The 17,282-nt window shown below is 43.0% G+C and overlaps 1 protein-coding gene across 1 annotated transcript in view; it reads right to left on the bottom strand.

Moving 5' to 3' along the window:
* Positions 1-17,014, bottom strand: part of Chc (clathrin heavy chain) — a 47,275-nt gene extending 30,261 nt beyond the window's left edge. The window contains exons 1-9 of the mRNA XM_080267213.1: positions 16,859-17,014; positions 9,237-9,444; positions 8,066-8,116; positions 7,260-7,358; positions 4,565-4,779; positions 3,844-4,023; positions 2,502-2,675; positions 1,902-2,051; positions 346-1,278 (exon numbers count right to left, since the gene is read on the bottom strand). Coding sequence (XP_080123339.1) covers positions 346-1,278; positions 1,902-2,051; positions 2,502-2,675; positions 3,844-4,023; positions 4,565-4,779; positions 7,260-7,358; positions 8,066-8,116; positions 9,237-9,444; positions 16,859-16,900 — 2,052 coding nt within the window. The 5' untranslated portion in view covers positions 16,901-17,014. The remainder of the gene's footprint in view (positions 1-345; positions 1,279-1,901; positions 2,052-2,501; positions 2,676-3,843; positions 4,024-4,564; positions 4,780-7,259; positions 7,359-8,065; positions 8,117-9,236; positions 9,445-16,858) is intronic.
* Between the last annotated feature and the right edge of the window lie 268 nt (positions 17,015-17,282).

Here is a 17,282-nt window from a genome sequence, read left to right as displayed (position 1 = left end):
CTTTCCTTCTGATACATGGGCAAGTAAAAAAATAACTAATAAAACCTGGAATTACCATCATCCAAACCCAAAACTTTATTATTTATGAGATAATGGCAGAAGCTATCACAGTGGATAAAAATGGGTCAGATTGGTGAGTGAAGAGGAAGACTGTGGTGGAGGCGAGAACAGAACAAAGCTGTATATTACTGGTTGTAAATGAAGCATGCCATGCAATTTTACAAGAAAGTTACTAAACGTTACAGACATGTAGGAGTACTAACAACAGCATATATGGGGAGGATAGTGACAGAAACATGGCAATTTTGCTTCTGAATAACTAATTAACAGATGAAGAAAGCTTACCTGAACAACTATTTGGAGATTTTGCCTTAGATTAGCTGTCAGCATGGCCTTCAAGCACTCCAAAGAGTCCTCCACTGACAGAGAGCCAAAGTAGTTGACCAGCCACTCTGCGTTTAGGAGCTGGGTGTGTACAACAGCACGCTTGATGTCGTACATGTCTGTGTAGTGTTCCAAGGCACGTTGTAGCAGTCCGGCTTTCTCACACAGCTGGGCGATGTGTGCACGGTCATAGTGGGTGAACATCTGGTTGCCCAGGATGGCATCGGCTACCTGTGGTGCAGACATCAGGTTCATCTCAAGTAGTCTGGTCTGGAGAGGACCCTCGGTGGGACGGTTATTCTTCAGTGCATCGAGAAGGAAAGCCGTGCACTGCTGGATGAGATTAAGCTCCAGGAATATGTCTACAATCTGGTTCACATCTGCCATGGGTTCATCATCCTGCACCAGCATTTGTGAGAAGGCCAGGCCCTGGTCAGGGTTGACTCGCATCACATTCTTCAACAGGGTGATATAGTCAGGGGTGAAGCCAACCTTCTTGGCATACAGCACGATCTTCTGAAACTGGCCTGTCTCAGCAAAGCACTGGATGACTTTGTGGGGGACATTAGCTCGCAGGTAGACAGAGAGGGCTAGTGTGGGGTCGGCAGGCTTGACATGGTCCCCAAGCTCTTCAGAACACTCCAGCTTGTCTTCTTTGAGCCACTTTTCAAGGAGATTCTTGCGACCCTGTGCCAGCACCGGTCTGCACAGCTCCAAAGACTCAAACTTGTTCAGGTGGGACTGGTCCAGGAGAATACCAAAGTACTGGAGCAGAGGAGAGGTTTGGCCTGGCTGAGCTGGCACCTGCTGGAACCGCTGGATGGTCTGCGGGGTTCGCAGCACACCTTTGGGGGCATTGGCAGCAACTTTGGCGGCTTCACTGTACTGACCATTCTGTGGAGAGGAATAATACAATTAGCAAATGAAGAAATTTACACAGTACTTTCTTAGCCAATTATTGGTTACATATATAAGAGGAAATACTGACAAGTCAAAAAATGTAAAAAGAATCTGGTTATGAAGAGGTATGCAAGTCTCTTATGCCTGAGAAAATGTAACTCAAGAAAAATGGAAAGTGATAAGAATGAAGTAGAGGCACAAAGATGAAAGGTAATTGGAAGTACAGTGTTTTGTTGTTCCTACCCCAAGCTTATCTGGATGTGAACTAGGTGGACTGCAAGAAACAGACCACTTCAACTGTGCACTCCCACGGATCTTTCATTGGGGCTACGTTGAAGGACCGAGTTGTGATAGTGGGGTAGATGTGGTATGTGTGCTGTGGTGTGGGGGTTGCACTGGTGTGGACATAGTGATTGTTTGTGGGTTGTAGTTTGTGTCAGTACTGAAGTAAGGAAAGGGGGACACTGAGGATGAAGTGGAGGGAAGGTGTGGAGAGGCATATGAATGAGGGACGCGTGCACAGTCTGATGAAGGAACAGGGAGACATGGGAGGCTCTTTGTAGTCACCCTCCACGGGATTATGGCAACAAATAACGCTGACGCAGGGGATGACGTACCTGGAAGAGGGTATTGAATTTGCGTACGAAGAGATCCTCGGCCCCCGCTAGGTTGTTCCTGGTGGCGATACGAAGGGCAAGGTCTGGGTTTTGTAGCACGTTGGTGATGTACGGGATTATGTTCTCTTCATCAACACTCACACTCAGCACCTGTGGGAGGGGCAGGGGGGCTGTGGTGAGATTTGAGTTGGTAATTTTGGGAGAGGCAGGGGGGCTGTGGTGAGATTTGAGTTGATAATTTTGGGAGGGGCAGGGGGGGGTTGTGGTGAAATTTGAGATGATAATTTTGGGAGGGGCAGGGGGGGGACTGTGGTGAAATTTGAGTTGATAATTTTGGGAGGGGCAGGGGAGGCTGTGGTGAGATTTGAGTTGATATTTTTCTTCTTAATGTTATGCCACTGTTGATCTGTATTTTCAGTGTATTACAGGTTTCTCTCACTATCTCTTCTTACCAATACAGTAAATTCTCTCTCTCTCTCTCTCTCTCTCTCTAACATGAGATTAATGCCCATCATTTATCGTCACTTCTGTATCTTCCTCCCATACATTTTTTTTTTCAATTCTATTTATCACCCATCTTTTCTGTTCTCTCTCTCTCACCTGTCCCTTGCGGTTGACGCCAATGATGCCACTGGAGGGTTCGTGTGGCGCAGTGACAAATATGGTGTCGCCACTGATGCGGTTCATGAAGATGCAGGTGCCGCTCTCAATGTCGTACAGGTGAACATAGCCGTACTTTGTGATCAGGTAAATGACGTCGTGCTTGGAGCTCACCTGGAGAGGAGAAAACGTTAATTAGTTTAGAATTTACCTTTAACTTCTCATGAATAATTACTTAAAATCATAGGTAATATAAACTGATAAAACTCCTGCAATACCCTTCCTTTCTCCTTTAATTTTACTTTCCTTTATAAACTGATACACTGCTGCAATACCCTCCCTTTCTTATTAACTTTCCTTTACAAACTGATACACTCCTGCAATACCCTCCCTTTCTCCTTTACTAACTTTACAAACTGATACACTTCTACAATACCCTTCCTTTCTCCTTTATTAATTTTCCCTCCCTTTACAATCCACACTTTTCCTCCCTCATCTACCTCCCTTTCTTCCCGCTCCTCTCCATGGCCATGAATTTGGATGCTAGAATATTACAATCAATTAATCAATCCTTTTTTTTTTTTTTTTCCTCCCTTCTGCCTTTATTTCCCTAACATCTCTTCCTTTTCCTTCCTAAACCTTTCCTCTCCTATCCCTTCCCTTCCCTTCCCCCTTCCCCCCCTACCCCTCCTCTCACCTGCATAGTCACAGGTTCATTCCGTACTTCAGGTGGGAATAACACATCAATATTTTCTTGGTAAATGGCTGATATTTCACTTTGTTTATATACCTGACCATCCCACTTTGTTTATATACCATCCCACTTTGTTTATATACCTGACCATCCCACTTTGTTTATATACCTGACCATCCCACTTTGTTTATATACACCCCTGCCATATTCTTACTTTCTTCATGTTCCTTCCCTTCACAATCTATCTTTTTTTTCCTAAAGCTTTAATTCATCCTTCCTCTCTCCTCGTTTCCTCCCTCCTGCTTCTCTTTCCCTAACATCCCTTCCTTCCCCTCCTTAACCTTTCTTCCTTCCCTTCACAATCTATTTTTTTCTTCCTAAAGCTCTATTTCATCCTTCCTCTCTCCTTTTTTCCTCCCTCCTGCTTCTATTTCCCTAACATCCCTTCCTTCCCCTCCTAAACCTTCCTTTTCTTTTCCTTTCCTTTCCTTTCTATTCCATCCCTTCCCTCCTTAGTCTCCCATTTCTTTTCCATTCCTTTTCTTTCCTTTCTAGTCCATCCCTCCCCTCCTTAACCTTTCCTTTCTTTTCCTTTCCTTTCCATCCCATCCCATCCTATCCCTTCCCTTCCCATCACTGTCCTCTTACCTGCATAGCCACAGGGAAGTCGTTCTGTGCTTCTGGTGGGAAGAAAACGTCAACATTCTTCTTGGTAAATGGTTGATTCCCGGCTGCTGGCTGACCCACCTCAATAATGTGCAGTTTGCCACCCTGGGCGTTACGCACCGCAAAGCAGAACAGTGTTGACGGTTCTGCGTTGCCTTCCATCTGGCGGTGGGGAAAAAAATCAATCATCAACACTAAGCTAACCCTAACAATCATCCTAACACTGTACTATTTCCAACCCTAACAATCATCCTAACACTGTACTATTTCCAACCCTAACAATCATCCTAACACTGTACTATTTCCAACTAACAGATGAAGTAAACAAGAACCAGAAAGACAAATTTATGCACAGGAGTAGAACTATTCATTGTGTCATGCGATATGGGCCACATATCCATTCAGTTACCATTCAGGTATTCAAAATTCTCTGCTCCATCTCAAAATAAGTAACTGAGACGGCGTTCAACATTTAGAATATATGAAAGAATAAAAAGAAAAAAACAAAAGTAATGCAAATGCTTCTGGCTCATAATTAAAGAGTCACCAGCACAAAAATTCAATCCTGACTTCACAACAACTTTTAGGGAAAAAAAAAAAAGAGAGAGAGAGAGAGAGAGAGAACTCATTTGCAACTTAACAGGGAATAAACACAATCAATACAAAGATAATCAAGGAAATTAATTTATATATGAATCCCCACCTTAAACTGTGTAAAGCCAGCAGCATGTCCTTCGATGGGCTGCGATGCCTTGCGCTCCATACTGTACAGCTGCATGAACCCAACCACTCTGTTCTGCTGAGCCGATATACCAATGAGCAGCAGCCAGTTCTGTTTGGCGTCGGTGCGGTAGTTGATGATCTGGCAACCGTTGAGACTGCTGTGGCGATCAAACATTTTCTGTGGCTGGGCATCACCTGTGGGGGAGAGAGAATTACCACCTACTATTATCTATCTATCTATCTATAGCCCAACATCATAATCCCGCAAAGGGTGGCCGCAGACAAAACGCCTCAAAGTCGCTCTGTCACCCACCATTTGACTGCCCTCCCCCCAGTTCACTCCCCCCTCCCTCATATACTACCCTCACCTACCACCCTGACAGAAAATGAACTATATCAAGCAAATAATCCATACCAAAATACCAGTTTTATCGAGACAAATGACAGCTTTTATCGTTGCCCTATTTCAAAACCCATCCCCACACAAACACAATAATGACTACAATCTTAACCCACAGGCAACACAAGCTTTACAACTTTACACATACAGTACTCATCAGAAGTATTCAGCGTTGTCCGCCAGGCGCACAATACTTATGGCCCAAAAAGAATCACCCATTTTGGGGGGTAAGAATTGAGCCACAAGTTTGAGCTCCGAGCATGACGTCACGGTAGCCTGAGGCCTTCCGACGCGCTGGTTGGTTCCCGCCTTAGTCGCCCACGGGCTGCCTGAGAGAGAGGAACTCCGCCGAGTGTCCCTCTCAAATTGCGCCATTTTTTACCGAGTGTCCCGCAGTGTTCTGGCCTTCACAACTTTGTTATGGCACCTACCTGTGAACTATCGAGTGAAATCATATCCCAGATCATTGCTCTAAAGGAGGCAGGCCACCAGACAAAGGAAATTAGTGAATTGGTTGGTGTGGCACGATCGACAGTGCGTCGTTGGTGTGCGCGGTTTCGGGAGGAAAACAGTGGTGCAGTTCCCACAAAGAAACCGCGGTCTGGTAGGCCTAGGAAAACTTCCCCAAGGTCTGTTAATGTTTTAAAACGTGCAGTGGAGTTTAATCCTCGTGTGAGTGCAAGGAAAATTAAGGAGAGCAACCCGGAAGTGTTTGGTGAGGTGTCAGTGAGAACAGTGTCTCGTAGGGTGCATGAGCTTGGTTACACAAGTCACAGGCCTGTGAAAAAGCCTCTTCTCACCAAGAGCCAGAGAATTCGTAGGCTTGCCTTTGCTAATAAATATCTAACCTGGGGTGAGGAGCAATGGTTGTCAGTGTTGTGGTCTGATGAGGCAACGTTTAGTGTTACCTGTAACAGAGGAGCACGTGTGTATCGACGCAAAGGTAGTGACCCACTTGACCCACGGTATGTTGAAAGCACAGTTAAACATCCTGATTCACTCATGGTATGGGGTTGTTTCTCAGGGAAGGGTTTGGGGAAGCTTGTTGTACTTCCCAAGAACCTCAGAGTGAATCAGGATGTTTACCTGGAGCTTTTGTGTGATCATTTACCAGACTCCTTCGAGCTAACAGGTGCACGAGTGTTTCAGCAGGACGGTGCACCTGCTCACAAGGCCAAATCGGTCACCAATTGGCTTCGTGACTGCGAGGTATCATTCATGACAGACTGGCCAGGAAATAGCCCAGACCTCAACCCCATTGAAAACCTCTGGTACCTCGTAAAGAAGAGTCTCCAAGGGAAAGATGTGAGCTCTCTGCCTAAGATGGAAGCCGCCATTTGTGACTCCTGGGACAAAATACCCCTCCAGCACCTCAGGAGCCTCGCCCTATCACTTCCAAGACGTCTCAGGTCCGTGAAGAAACGTAAAGGCTACCCTACGAAGCACTAAAGGTAAATAAAATGCATTATTTATATGTTTTTTCAATGTTGAAAGGTTTGTTTCTCAGGAGGGACGCAGGGCGCTCTATACTTCTGACGAGCACTGTATATTCTTTTATCGTTTTCGTTTTCAAAGGCTCCAACATGCTTGCATGTGTTGGCCTTGGTCACCTAATGGCGGCTCTCCACGCTGCACGATCCATTGCAGCCTCCCCGTTCAGTCCCTTAACCCTGAGGTCACACGTAATGACCTCGTCCCATGTCTTTCTTGGTCTACCCCTCATAACCCCACCCCCAATATTAACACTTCTCACCTTCCTCACCCATTTATCATCCCCCATCCTCTCCACACATCCAAACCATCTCAATCTACCTCTCCTCATCACAACACCAATACACTCCAGTCCCATCCTACCTCTCAACTCTTCCATCGTAAACCCAGCCCCTCCAGGCCTTGGACACAGGGACGCACTGCACATTATTCACATATTACCTTACATCATTCCAATTTTCCACTGGTCAGGCATACGAGAATATCAATGTACTGTGAGGAGAAACAGGTAGGGAATGCGAGAAGATCAAAGTACCATACTGTGAGGAGAAACTGGTGGGGCATACGAGAGTATCAAAGTACTGTGAGGAGAAACTGGTGAGGCATACGAGAATATCAAAGTACTGCGAGGAGAAACTGGTGAGGCATACGAGAATATCAAAGAACTGAAGAGAAACTGGTGAGGCATACGAGAAAATCAAAGGACTGTACTGGGAGGAGAAACTGATAAGGAGAGGGTTCTATGCAGCCTCCCAAGATGAAAACACCCATGAAACACACTCACCATCCATGCTCCAGTGGAACACAGCAGTTTCTGTCACTAATGCTAGCTTGTTTCCAGATATCCACTTCCAGAATTGAATCTCTGTGTCCATGGTGTGTGCTGTAAAGGAGAAACGGTTATTAGGGACAGGATTATATTTGGCTGGTTTGGTGAAGGAGAGGTGGACTGAGATCTAAGGAGGAGGAGGAGAGAAAAATGATGAAGAGAGAAAAAGGAGAGGGAAGAAAGAAAAACGAGGAGGAAGAGAGGAGGAGGGGGAGGAGAGAAAATGCATGAAGAGAGAAACAGGAGGGTAAGGAAGAAATACGAGAGGGAGGAAGAGAGAAATAGGAGAGGGAGGAGAGACGAGAGGAGGAGGAGGAGGAGGAAGAACAAGAGGGCAATACACATTCTTAATGCTTCCACATACAGGGCAGACTAGTAATATCACTGCAATAAACTCAGTTGGGGTTACCTTGCCTTACAGGGATGGCTAAGTCTGCTGAAGTAGGCTGGGTGTGGCAGCAGGAGTAGGAAATTAACACAATGCAGGACAGACATTGATGCCACTGACTGACCTATTCCCACAACACACAAACAAACTCTCTTTAGTTTTTTTTTTTTTTTTTTTTTTTTTTTTTTTTTTTTTAATGCATTGAAGAAGGAACCAAGTGATAGAAGCCTGGAAGTTAACAAAAGAGAGCAAGAGAGAGAGAGAGAGAGAGACAGACAGACAGACAGACAGAGACAGAGAGACAGACAGACAGATTCAGTTAGGATAATTCATAAGGTTATCTTTAAGACAAGTGGGAAAAGCTGACACTCACCCTTAATTTTGGTCTTCATCTCTATGTTGAATATCTGCAGCGTCTTCTGAGCTGCAAAGAAAAATAACATTACGCTTACACACAATCCTTCCACCTAGATAAACATTACTAACAAGCCTGCCATCTTGTTTCAAAACTTTACACATCAAGAAATAAAATCAACCACAGGTGGGGTCTGATGATATCAATGATCTATACAGCTGCATTATATCTAGGTCTGAACAAAGTTAGTCAATTTTAATCTCAAGGTGCATATAAACCTTTGCTACAGATAAGACACAAGACTAAATAATAATAATAATAATAATAATAACAAAATGAAGAATGCACCACAACAGATGTCAAGGCCTCCTAAGCTTATAAAAATAAAACCCAAGCCCACCCTTACAACAAAACAATGCAAAGGACATAACACGATAAAAATTGTACAATCCATTTTAACCTTGACAGAACAGATGCTGAGAAGTGAGATGTTCCCTAAACCCACAAAAATATACTACCCACCCCTTACCCTGGAGAACAAATTGATATGAAACTTCAGTAAATACCATTAAAAAACAAAAAAAAAATGTGTAATGCAAGATAAACCACTACAGAACACTCAAAGCTGGCCATACAAGTGGGTTACATTCATGGATAATCGTATAATGATCACTCGTATATTGAATGCAGAGATACCAGCAATTACACAAATGAAAATGGCAATAATAATAATGAAAAAAAAAAAAAAAAGGGCTTCACATGGGATCACCGTGACTGTATGGGCAGAACATCGTAATCTCATATATTTTTTTAAAGTCCTTTGTGGGGGATTGTAATAACTGTACTGTATAAGCAAAAATGGCAATCGTACAAAAAAATAAATAAATAAATAAGGTACTTCAACAGGGTTTGTAGCAACTATACACAAAAACAGCAATTTAAAAAAAAAAAAAAAAAGTATATAATTCATTGGGGATGGTAGTATTCAAGTAACCAAAAAAATGACAATAAAGCATAAAAAAAATAAAATAAAACAAATAGGCAAGGGGGGAGGTGCTAAACCATTAAGATCCTACGAGTAAACAACTGAATCATGGGAGACTGTACAAGGGGGTTTGAATGTACAGAACTGAAGCTGAGACGTTCCTAACCTCCCTCACCCCACAGGAATACACTCGATACTACTTACCTTTGAGCGCAATAACTTTAGAGGCGGGGTTCATGATAGCGGAGTCTCCCGATATGGGGCGTCGGATGGGGTTGGTGGGGTCCGCCATGTCAATGATGACCACCTGCGCTGTCTCCCCGACCTTCTCGCGCACACAGATGAATTTATCCGACTCCATGGTGAGGGTGTTGAACCCAATGTTGGACGCTTGTATCCCAACATTGGTGAGCTGAAAAATACAGTAATAATAATAATAACAAAAATAATAATGCCACTAACTACAGTATATATAATAATGACACACTGAATAATAATAAAAAAAAATAATGCATATACAGTATACATAGTAATTTTTTTCATGGCAACACTTGTTCGAATGGAAAAATTACACCCACATACTGAAAAGATATTTATGCAGGGAAAAAAAATCCAAGTATGGCTGAAACTTTTCTGAATAAACAACTTTTCCACACTTTTTTTTTTTTTTTTTTTTTTTTAAAGGATGGGAGAAATATGCACTGGAAAAAACAGAAAAAAAAATAAATCCATACACCATACTACAGGTGCCCTCCATTCAAAACAAAATCTGTACCAGGTAATAGTTGGACCTGAACAGCTGTGGGTTGAGTTTGGGGGGAACTAATCTGGGGAGGAAATTTCCAAAGAGGAGGAGTTTGGGGAGTACACAATTTTGGTCAGCAACTCAATGTCAGTGTGAGGGTCAAATCACAACACAGGCGGTGACACGGAGCCCCTGCAGGGCTGGAGTGTTTGGAAGTGAGGTAACAATTTTGCAAGGGAAGGGAATCTAATTAGAGTTCATTTAAGTAGGCTACAGTAAAACCTCTACAATTCGGCATCCTTCATGTCGGAAACTTCTACAACTCAGGAAGGCTCCAAAATATTCATTTAAAAAATCAAAATTAAAAAATTCCCAAAAATGCACTCATGAGAGAAAGAGAGTCGGCAAAAGTCCCCCCAACTCGGTAAGATGCCGACTTGTACCGACATTCAGCAAGAGTAACCCGGCATCACGTGTGCATGGGGATGTAAACAAAGCCTGTTGCGTGCCACGTGTGGGCCAGTTTGCCTTAGTCCGCCGCCCGTGTTGCACTCTCTCCTCACTCGCTCTGCTAGTGACTAAGTGTTAGGCACTCTTAAGTGGATTGTACCTGCAGAAGCTAACCATGGCATCTCCCAGTGCTACCCCAGTGTTTAGTGAATAAGTTCTGTACAGTAATGTTTAAGTGTTAAGTGGTTAGTTCCCCAGTACAGTACAAGTCATAAATACATTACAGTATGGCCTTTATAGCATTAGGCTAAATATGCTTTACACAGTGTTCAGTGTCAAGTACAGTACAGTAAAGATGTGCCCAAAAGTGATCTTGAGCCCCCCTAACACCTCCAAAAACTACCAAAAGTCCTCCTCCGTGCCTGGAATACACCCTACGACTGCATGGAATCATGTAAGGCAGGTTTTACTGTTTATTGTAAAAACTTTTAATTTCTTTCCATTTTTTCCTTGTGTGTGTGTGTGTGTGTGTGTGTGTGTGTGTGTGTGTGTGTGTGTGTGTGTGTGTGTGTGTGTGTGTGTGTGTGTGTGTGTGTGTGTGTGTGTGTGTGTGTGTGTGTGTGTGTGTGTGTGTGTGTGTGTGTGTGTGTGTGTGTGTGTGTGTGTGTGTGTGTGTGTGTGTGTGTGTGTGTGTGTGTGTGTGTGTGTGTGTGTGTGTGTGTGTGTGTGTGTGTGTGTGTGTGTGTGTGTGTGTGTGTGTGTGTGTGTGTGTGTGTGTGTGTGTGTGTGTGTGTGTGTGTGTGTGTGTGTGTGTGTGTGTGTGTGTGTGTGTGTGTGTGTGTGTGTGTGTGTGTGTGTGTGTGTGTGTGTGTGTGTGTGTGTGTGTGTGTGTGTGTGTGTGTGTGTGTGTGTGTGTGTGTGTGTGCGCGCGCGCTGGGGGAGAGGGGAGCTTAAAGTTCATCCCTACAACTCGGCAAGGCTTGCACGTATTATGCCGAATTGTAGAGGTTTTACTGTATTTTCCTCTTTTATTTCCTGCAGCTCAATGGCAGAACTGGACTGGACTGCAGCTCTATACCCTCTCCACAACACTTCTTTGTGAGCAGCACCAAAGTCCGGCATTAATGTCTGGTTACAGCTCGAAATTTAACATGGAGTGATAATTCTATGCCCACACTGTCGTTACTTAACTTAGCCTAGATTTGCTCTTTTTACAACTTATTTCCTGTAGCTCAATGGAAGAATAGGGGAATGCAGCTATACACCCTACCCACAGCACTTCTTTGTGACTAGCTCCATATTCTAGCGTTAATACAGCTCAGAATTCAATAGAGAGATGGTAATTTTATGCATTGCTGGTTTTCACACTAACACTCACCTCGTCCTCAGCATACAGCTTACCATCACACCCCTCAAACCACAGCACACTTTCACCACATGCACATCACTCAACCCTCTCTCTCCACATGCACATCACTCAACACACTCTCTCCACATGCACATCACTCAACACACACTCTCCACATGCACATTACTCAACACACTCTCACCACATGCACATCACTCAACCCACTCTCACCACATGCACATCACTCACCCCACTCTCACCACATGCACATCATACAACCCATTCTCACCACATGAGCATCACTCAACCCACTATCACCACATGAGCATCACTCAACCCACTCTCATCACATGCACATCACTCAACCCACTCTCACCACATGCACATCACTCAACCCACTCTCACCACATGCACATCACTCAACCCACTCTCACCACATGCACATCACTCAACCCACTCTCACCACATGCACATCACTCAACACATACTTTCATCATTTGCACATCACTCACAACGCCCACTACTCTCAATGCCTGTTATGTAGACCCTCACAGCACAACATATATTCCATTTATTACACAATGTCACAGTACTTTCTTAAATGTCTTGTACTGTTACCCATGACAGTCAAGACATACACTTCAAGTACCGTTGTTATATACCGTACGTCTTCACAGTTTGCCTTCAATGTTTGTACTGTTCCTCCTCGCGTCACAACATGCAGAAATCTTACGCAGTACAGTGGCTCTCTCTTAAAATTCTGCCCTACAATTTTAGCTACTAATCTTAGGGAGTCTTTGGACTGAAAGGATGAGACTGAATAACAAACACCTTTCAACAGTAATTTCTCAGGTCTTATTCTTGTACTGGACATAATTTTATTCAGCAAAGGCAAAACTTCAGGACATAACAGTCACAAGAAGGCATGTTGAGGTTTTCATGGGATAGATCAATTAGGGACTGACGGCAAAACCTTAAACTAATTAAACTGTACTTCTCACGCTATCTGCCCCCCCCCCCAAAAAAAAAGTCCTCAAATTTTGAAATGCGTACACTACACTGACCAACTTTTTTTTTTTTTTTTAAATCCTCAGAAGGTTAAGGTAAACTACCGGTATCATCTTCAACCTTGAAACTTCAAAACAAATGAAATTACAGATTACAAAATGTACCAGTATGACAATAACACCTACAATGATTACAAAATTCTTCACCCCCAACCATTATTACAGTACTTGTGTTCTTACTGCTACCAAATGTTTAAACTGCGAATAGCAAGCATAAAATTTAAAATCACCTAAATTCTTGTCAGTGTGTTAAAGGGTTTGATCTCAACAGTTTAGGCAACAAGTTTCTCTCATCAGTGGATAATCACATTTTGATTACCGTATTTTTTCTGCAGAGTTGAATGCACTTGCTCCCTCCACTTTCAACTTTAATGGGAAACTAATGGTCTTCTGTGTTTCTTATGATGTCCCTGCACGAGAAGCAAATACTGATCCAATCTCATTTTATGCTTAACCAATACTGCACATGAACATTCAATATTTCTTTGTAATTTTCCACCAAGATGTCATGATATTTCGCAGCTTAGCCTATGTTCCAAGATTATGTTGTCCTAAATATTCATGAAAATATGGAAAATTTTGTTATATATTACTGAAGTGCCCAATAAGGTGAAACATATCAGAGCAAACTAAATTATTTTCTTATACCTCGCGCCCCCTACTTATGTCGGGAAAATAAACTGGTAGGGTACCGGATATGTATCACTACCATATTTGTCACAGGTCTCTCAAAGCTCATTACTGTCCTTATATTAAAGTTGGATATGTAATTTGTCACAGCTCATCTCAAAGCTCATTACTGTCCTTGAAGTTGGGTATGTAACGTGGACACAGCTAGCCTTAAACCAGGCTGGTAAAAATATCCTTTCGCTATACAAGTGTCATAAAAACCTTAAACGGACTAATTATAAATGTCTCTGGTACTATATTCCTTTTACTCCAACTTGGCCCAGATTTCCATCATTCTGCAGTTTATTCCGTGCAGTTCAGTGGCAGGAAAAGACAATACCACGACTCTACAGCCTTTCCATAGCACTTTTTCGTGACTAGGACTGAGTTTTAAGCTTAAAATATTGCTGCACTTCAGAATTCAATGCAAAGAGAAGGCAATTTTAGACCAGGTTAAAGTGAAAACATTTTAGCAACAATTCAGACTGGCTGAAGGACCATGAAAACTGCAGGACAGGTACTTTAAAAACTGGTAACAAATATAGAAATGCTAGTTCTGTTTCTGCTTCTGGAAACATACATGACATGCAGACAAAGAATGGTTAAAAAAAAAAAAAAAATTGCAAAATAAATGTGATGGTTTAAACAAGAAATTACAAGTGTCCATACATGAGAGGATTGTAAATGAGAGACTGACTAGAAAAATGTATGTGAATGTATGTAGAGGGGAAGATGGACAAGGGCAAGACCAAAGATAAAATCACAAGAATGAAGTGGAGATATAATTTGGGAGAGAGAGTTGAAGGGAGGGCAGACAAGTGACAGGACAGAGGGATGTGGAGGTGATTTATATGTGGCCACCCCTTACAGGATTAAGGCAGCTGGCAAAAATAGACAGACATACAGTGTATCAACATTAACCCTAGCACAACATGGAAGAGGGAGGGGGAGATCGAGGATGAGATGGAGGGATGGGGTGGAGAGGTATATGAGAGAGGGGGGTGTGAGTTGGGAGCAGGGCAGTGAAATGGCGGGGGACAGGGCGACTTGGAGGCGATTTGTTTGTGGCCACCCCAAACGGGATTGAGGCGTCTGGCAATAGATAGATAGATAGACAACATGGAGATAAGAGATGTGGTGTGTGGTGTGGTGAGGAGAGGGGAAAAAAGGGATGTGGTGAGGTGTGGTGTGGTTTGAGTAGGTTAGGTCAGGTAAGGCCACACTAAGCAAAAGTTATGTTAGATTTGGTGCAGCAAGGTTATGTCAGGTTAGCACAGAACAGGATGTTAAACTACGTCAGACAGGTGAATGATAAGGTACAATTGTTGAGGCACAGCAAGGTTAGGATATGTATGGGTTTGGTTATATTACAGCAGTTCAATTAGTGTTCATTACAGATATTAATATAACTCCATATTATCCCTTACAATCTGTCCTTTTTACTTATTCAAAGATCTTTAACGGAAAACTAGTAATTCCCCTCACCTGGTACAAATGAAGGAATATCAGCCTGAACATATGAACATCTGCCCACCTACTGACTCTTAGTGGCGAGGTACTGGTCTCTCTATGTACAGCCACGAACGTTACTCGAATATGGGGTGGCCACAAACAAACTGCCTCCAAGTCACCCCATCCTCTGTCATTCAATTGCCCCCCCTCCATGTCACCCCCCCCTCTTATATCTCTCTCCACTCCATTCCTCCATCTCATCCTTGGTCTCCTGCTCCCCCAACCCCCTCCTCTTATACCATTCATCTTTGTACTCCATTCCTCCATTTTCTTACATCTCCGATCCCCATCCACCTCTCACACACACACTTCTAGTCAGTCTCTCCTCCATCCTCTCCACATAACCAGAACATCTCTAAGGACTGGTATGATAAAATATTGAAAAGGTCACCAACCAAAACCAGTCCAGGGCTATTCTTGCTACAAATTCTGAGGATTTCCACTACACTGATCACTGCGAGACTTGAAAATGGAGAGTTACTGACAAGTACAGTATACTCAATTTCAGTTATATTTTTTAAACTGGAGGGGAGATATATACCCACAGTGAACCTCGTCAATATGAAAGACGGTAAATTTTTAGAAGTAACCAATGTTTTCTTTTATTATTATTTTTTTGTTTTTCAATGCAAAATACTGTGTTTTAAATAGTTTTGACCTTCATTTTGGGGGGAAAATCCCCCTTTTGGAATTTTGAGTAAGATTTCCAAAAATGAGTTTATTCCCCAAAATCAAGATCAATTAATTAAAAACACACTTTTTTGCATTAAACTAACCCAAACCTAACTTGATCTAACCTAGGGCCTGACATAGACCGAATGCACAAGCCTGCACCAGCCAATGTGGCGCAACATTCATCCGTTACTGAGCGACAGCCTAACCTAAGCCACTATATGACTACCCCTACAAAATTTGCTCCCCCAACTCAAACTAGGCTTAAAAGGTAAGTCTTAGTTAGAATAGTTCAGGGACGTAATATAATGAAAATTGGTAATGTTGGTTACTTCTAAAGTTATACCTGAAAGACCTTTCCTTGTCAAATAATGTTAACAGTAAAATTAACCTAGTCACCAAAACTTTGAATTTAAATATCATAGGCTAATATTCTGCTGTAATGCTTTCTCTTTAAAACTGCACACCGCTACTACACATTTGAAATATAGAAAAGTAGCCATGGCAAATATGAGTTAAACTAGGGATCTCATAATTTTGAGTCTTTAATCATGTTTCACAGAAATCTGAATGCTTGAAATCATGCTCAAATGGGTAGGTTAGGTCTGTTTGGTTAGGTTAACTTGTGAGGGTGTATTGGCAACTTGTAAAAATTTACCTTCAAATAGAGGTGTGGTATATTAAAGTATTTATGAGCAATACCTTCTTTTACTAATTTCTACATCAAACTACCCCACGTATAACAAAGGTGATCACTGACTGGATGATGATGATGAATTTGAATACATCCATCCAAACCCACCAACCTCACTCTACCTTCAGGATTTCAAAATTTGGGTTCAAATGTTCAATGCTACCCTTATACTGCCGCGCCCTCGAAATTTTGGGGATGAATCTCACTCTACCGGCAAATTCCACCTTTTCGTCACTGATGTCTGCTTTCACTTGGTCATCCATTCATAATTATGCATTTTTCAGCCCCCTCCCTCCTCCTATGTGGTTCTAGCGGTTCTGTGGCCATTCTAGCAACTGGTCGGATATTTAGGGAACGGATTTGGGATTTTAAACAACCGGGAAGGCTGAGAAATGAGCAAAAATCTCGTGACAGGAAATGCAATCCACCCAACCACCTGGCACCCCCTACGCCCACCCATCGTCATTTCCCCGTCACTTCCAGACTCCCCAGCCACCCGCTCCTTTCCCTAATCCCCCAGAGCACCTGTCGGGCCCTGGGTGAGTGTGGGATTAGGAACTAGCGGCTGGATCTCACTAATTCCCTCCCGTGGGATCGCCTTATCATATGACGGTCAGAGGGTGTTTTGAGATCATGACCTCCCCCCTTTTCATATTTCAGCCATTTTACCTGTAGATGCTCCTGGAATCGTATTGGTAAGGACTGCGACATCTTGAGACGGATGCAGGGGGGTGAGAGAGGCGAAAAATCCGGCGGTAAAGGGGTTATTATGAGCTATCGCCACCCATCCAGAGCCTCACACAGCGAGACCAACACTATCCAATATGTCCGCCTCGGTGACAAGTCTAGGAGGCCGCCCTCTGTGTATTCCTCCGCCTACTTATTACAACCTCTATCTTACAGCTCTTCAAACTGACTACCACATTTCTACTATGGAAAATCAAATATTTGATAGTAATTAGTTATTGTCTCCTGATTTTGAGTTAAATGGGAATGCTTAAAGGCGCAGTTTCCGTGGCGGAAGGGGATGAGTGCACCGCGGCTGCCAACTGAGCAGCCTCTGTCAGATTTCTCATTGATCCACCATCGTATC

This window comes from Coenobita brevimanus, chromosome 23 (genome assembly GCF_032717465.1).
Source record: "Coenobita brevimanus isolate Jiangsu-jjx chromosome 23, ASM3271746v2, whole genome shotgun sequence".
Classification (NCBI taxonomy): domain Eukaryota; kingdom Metazoa; phylum Arthropoda; class Malacostraca; order Decapoda; family Coenobitidae; genus Coenobita; species Coenobita brevimanus.
This window is presented reverse-complemented; position numbering and strand designations above follow the sequence as displayed.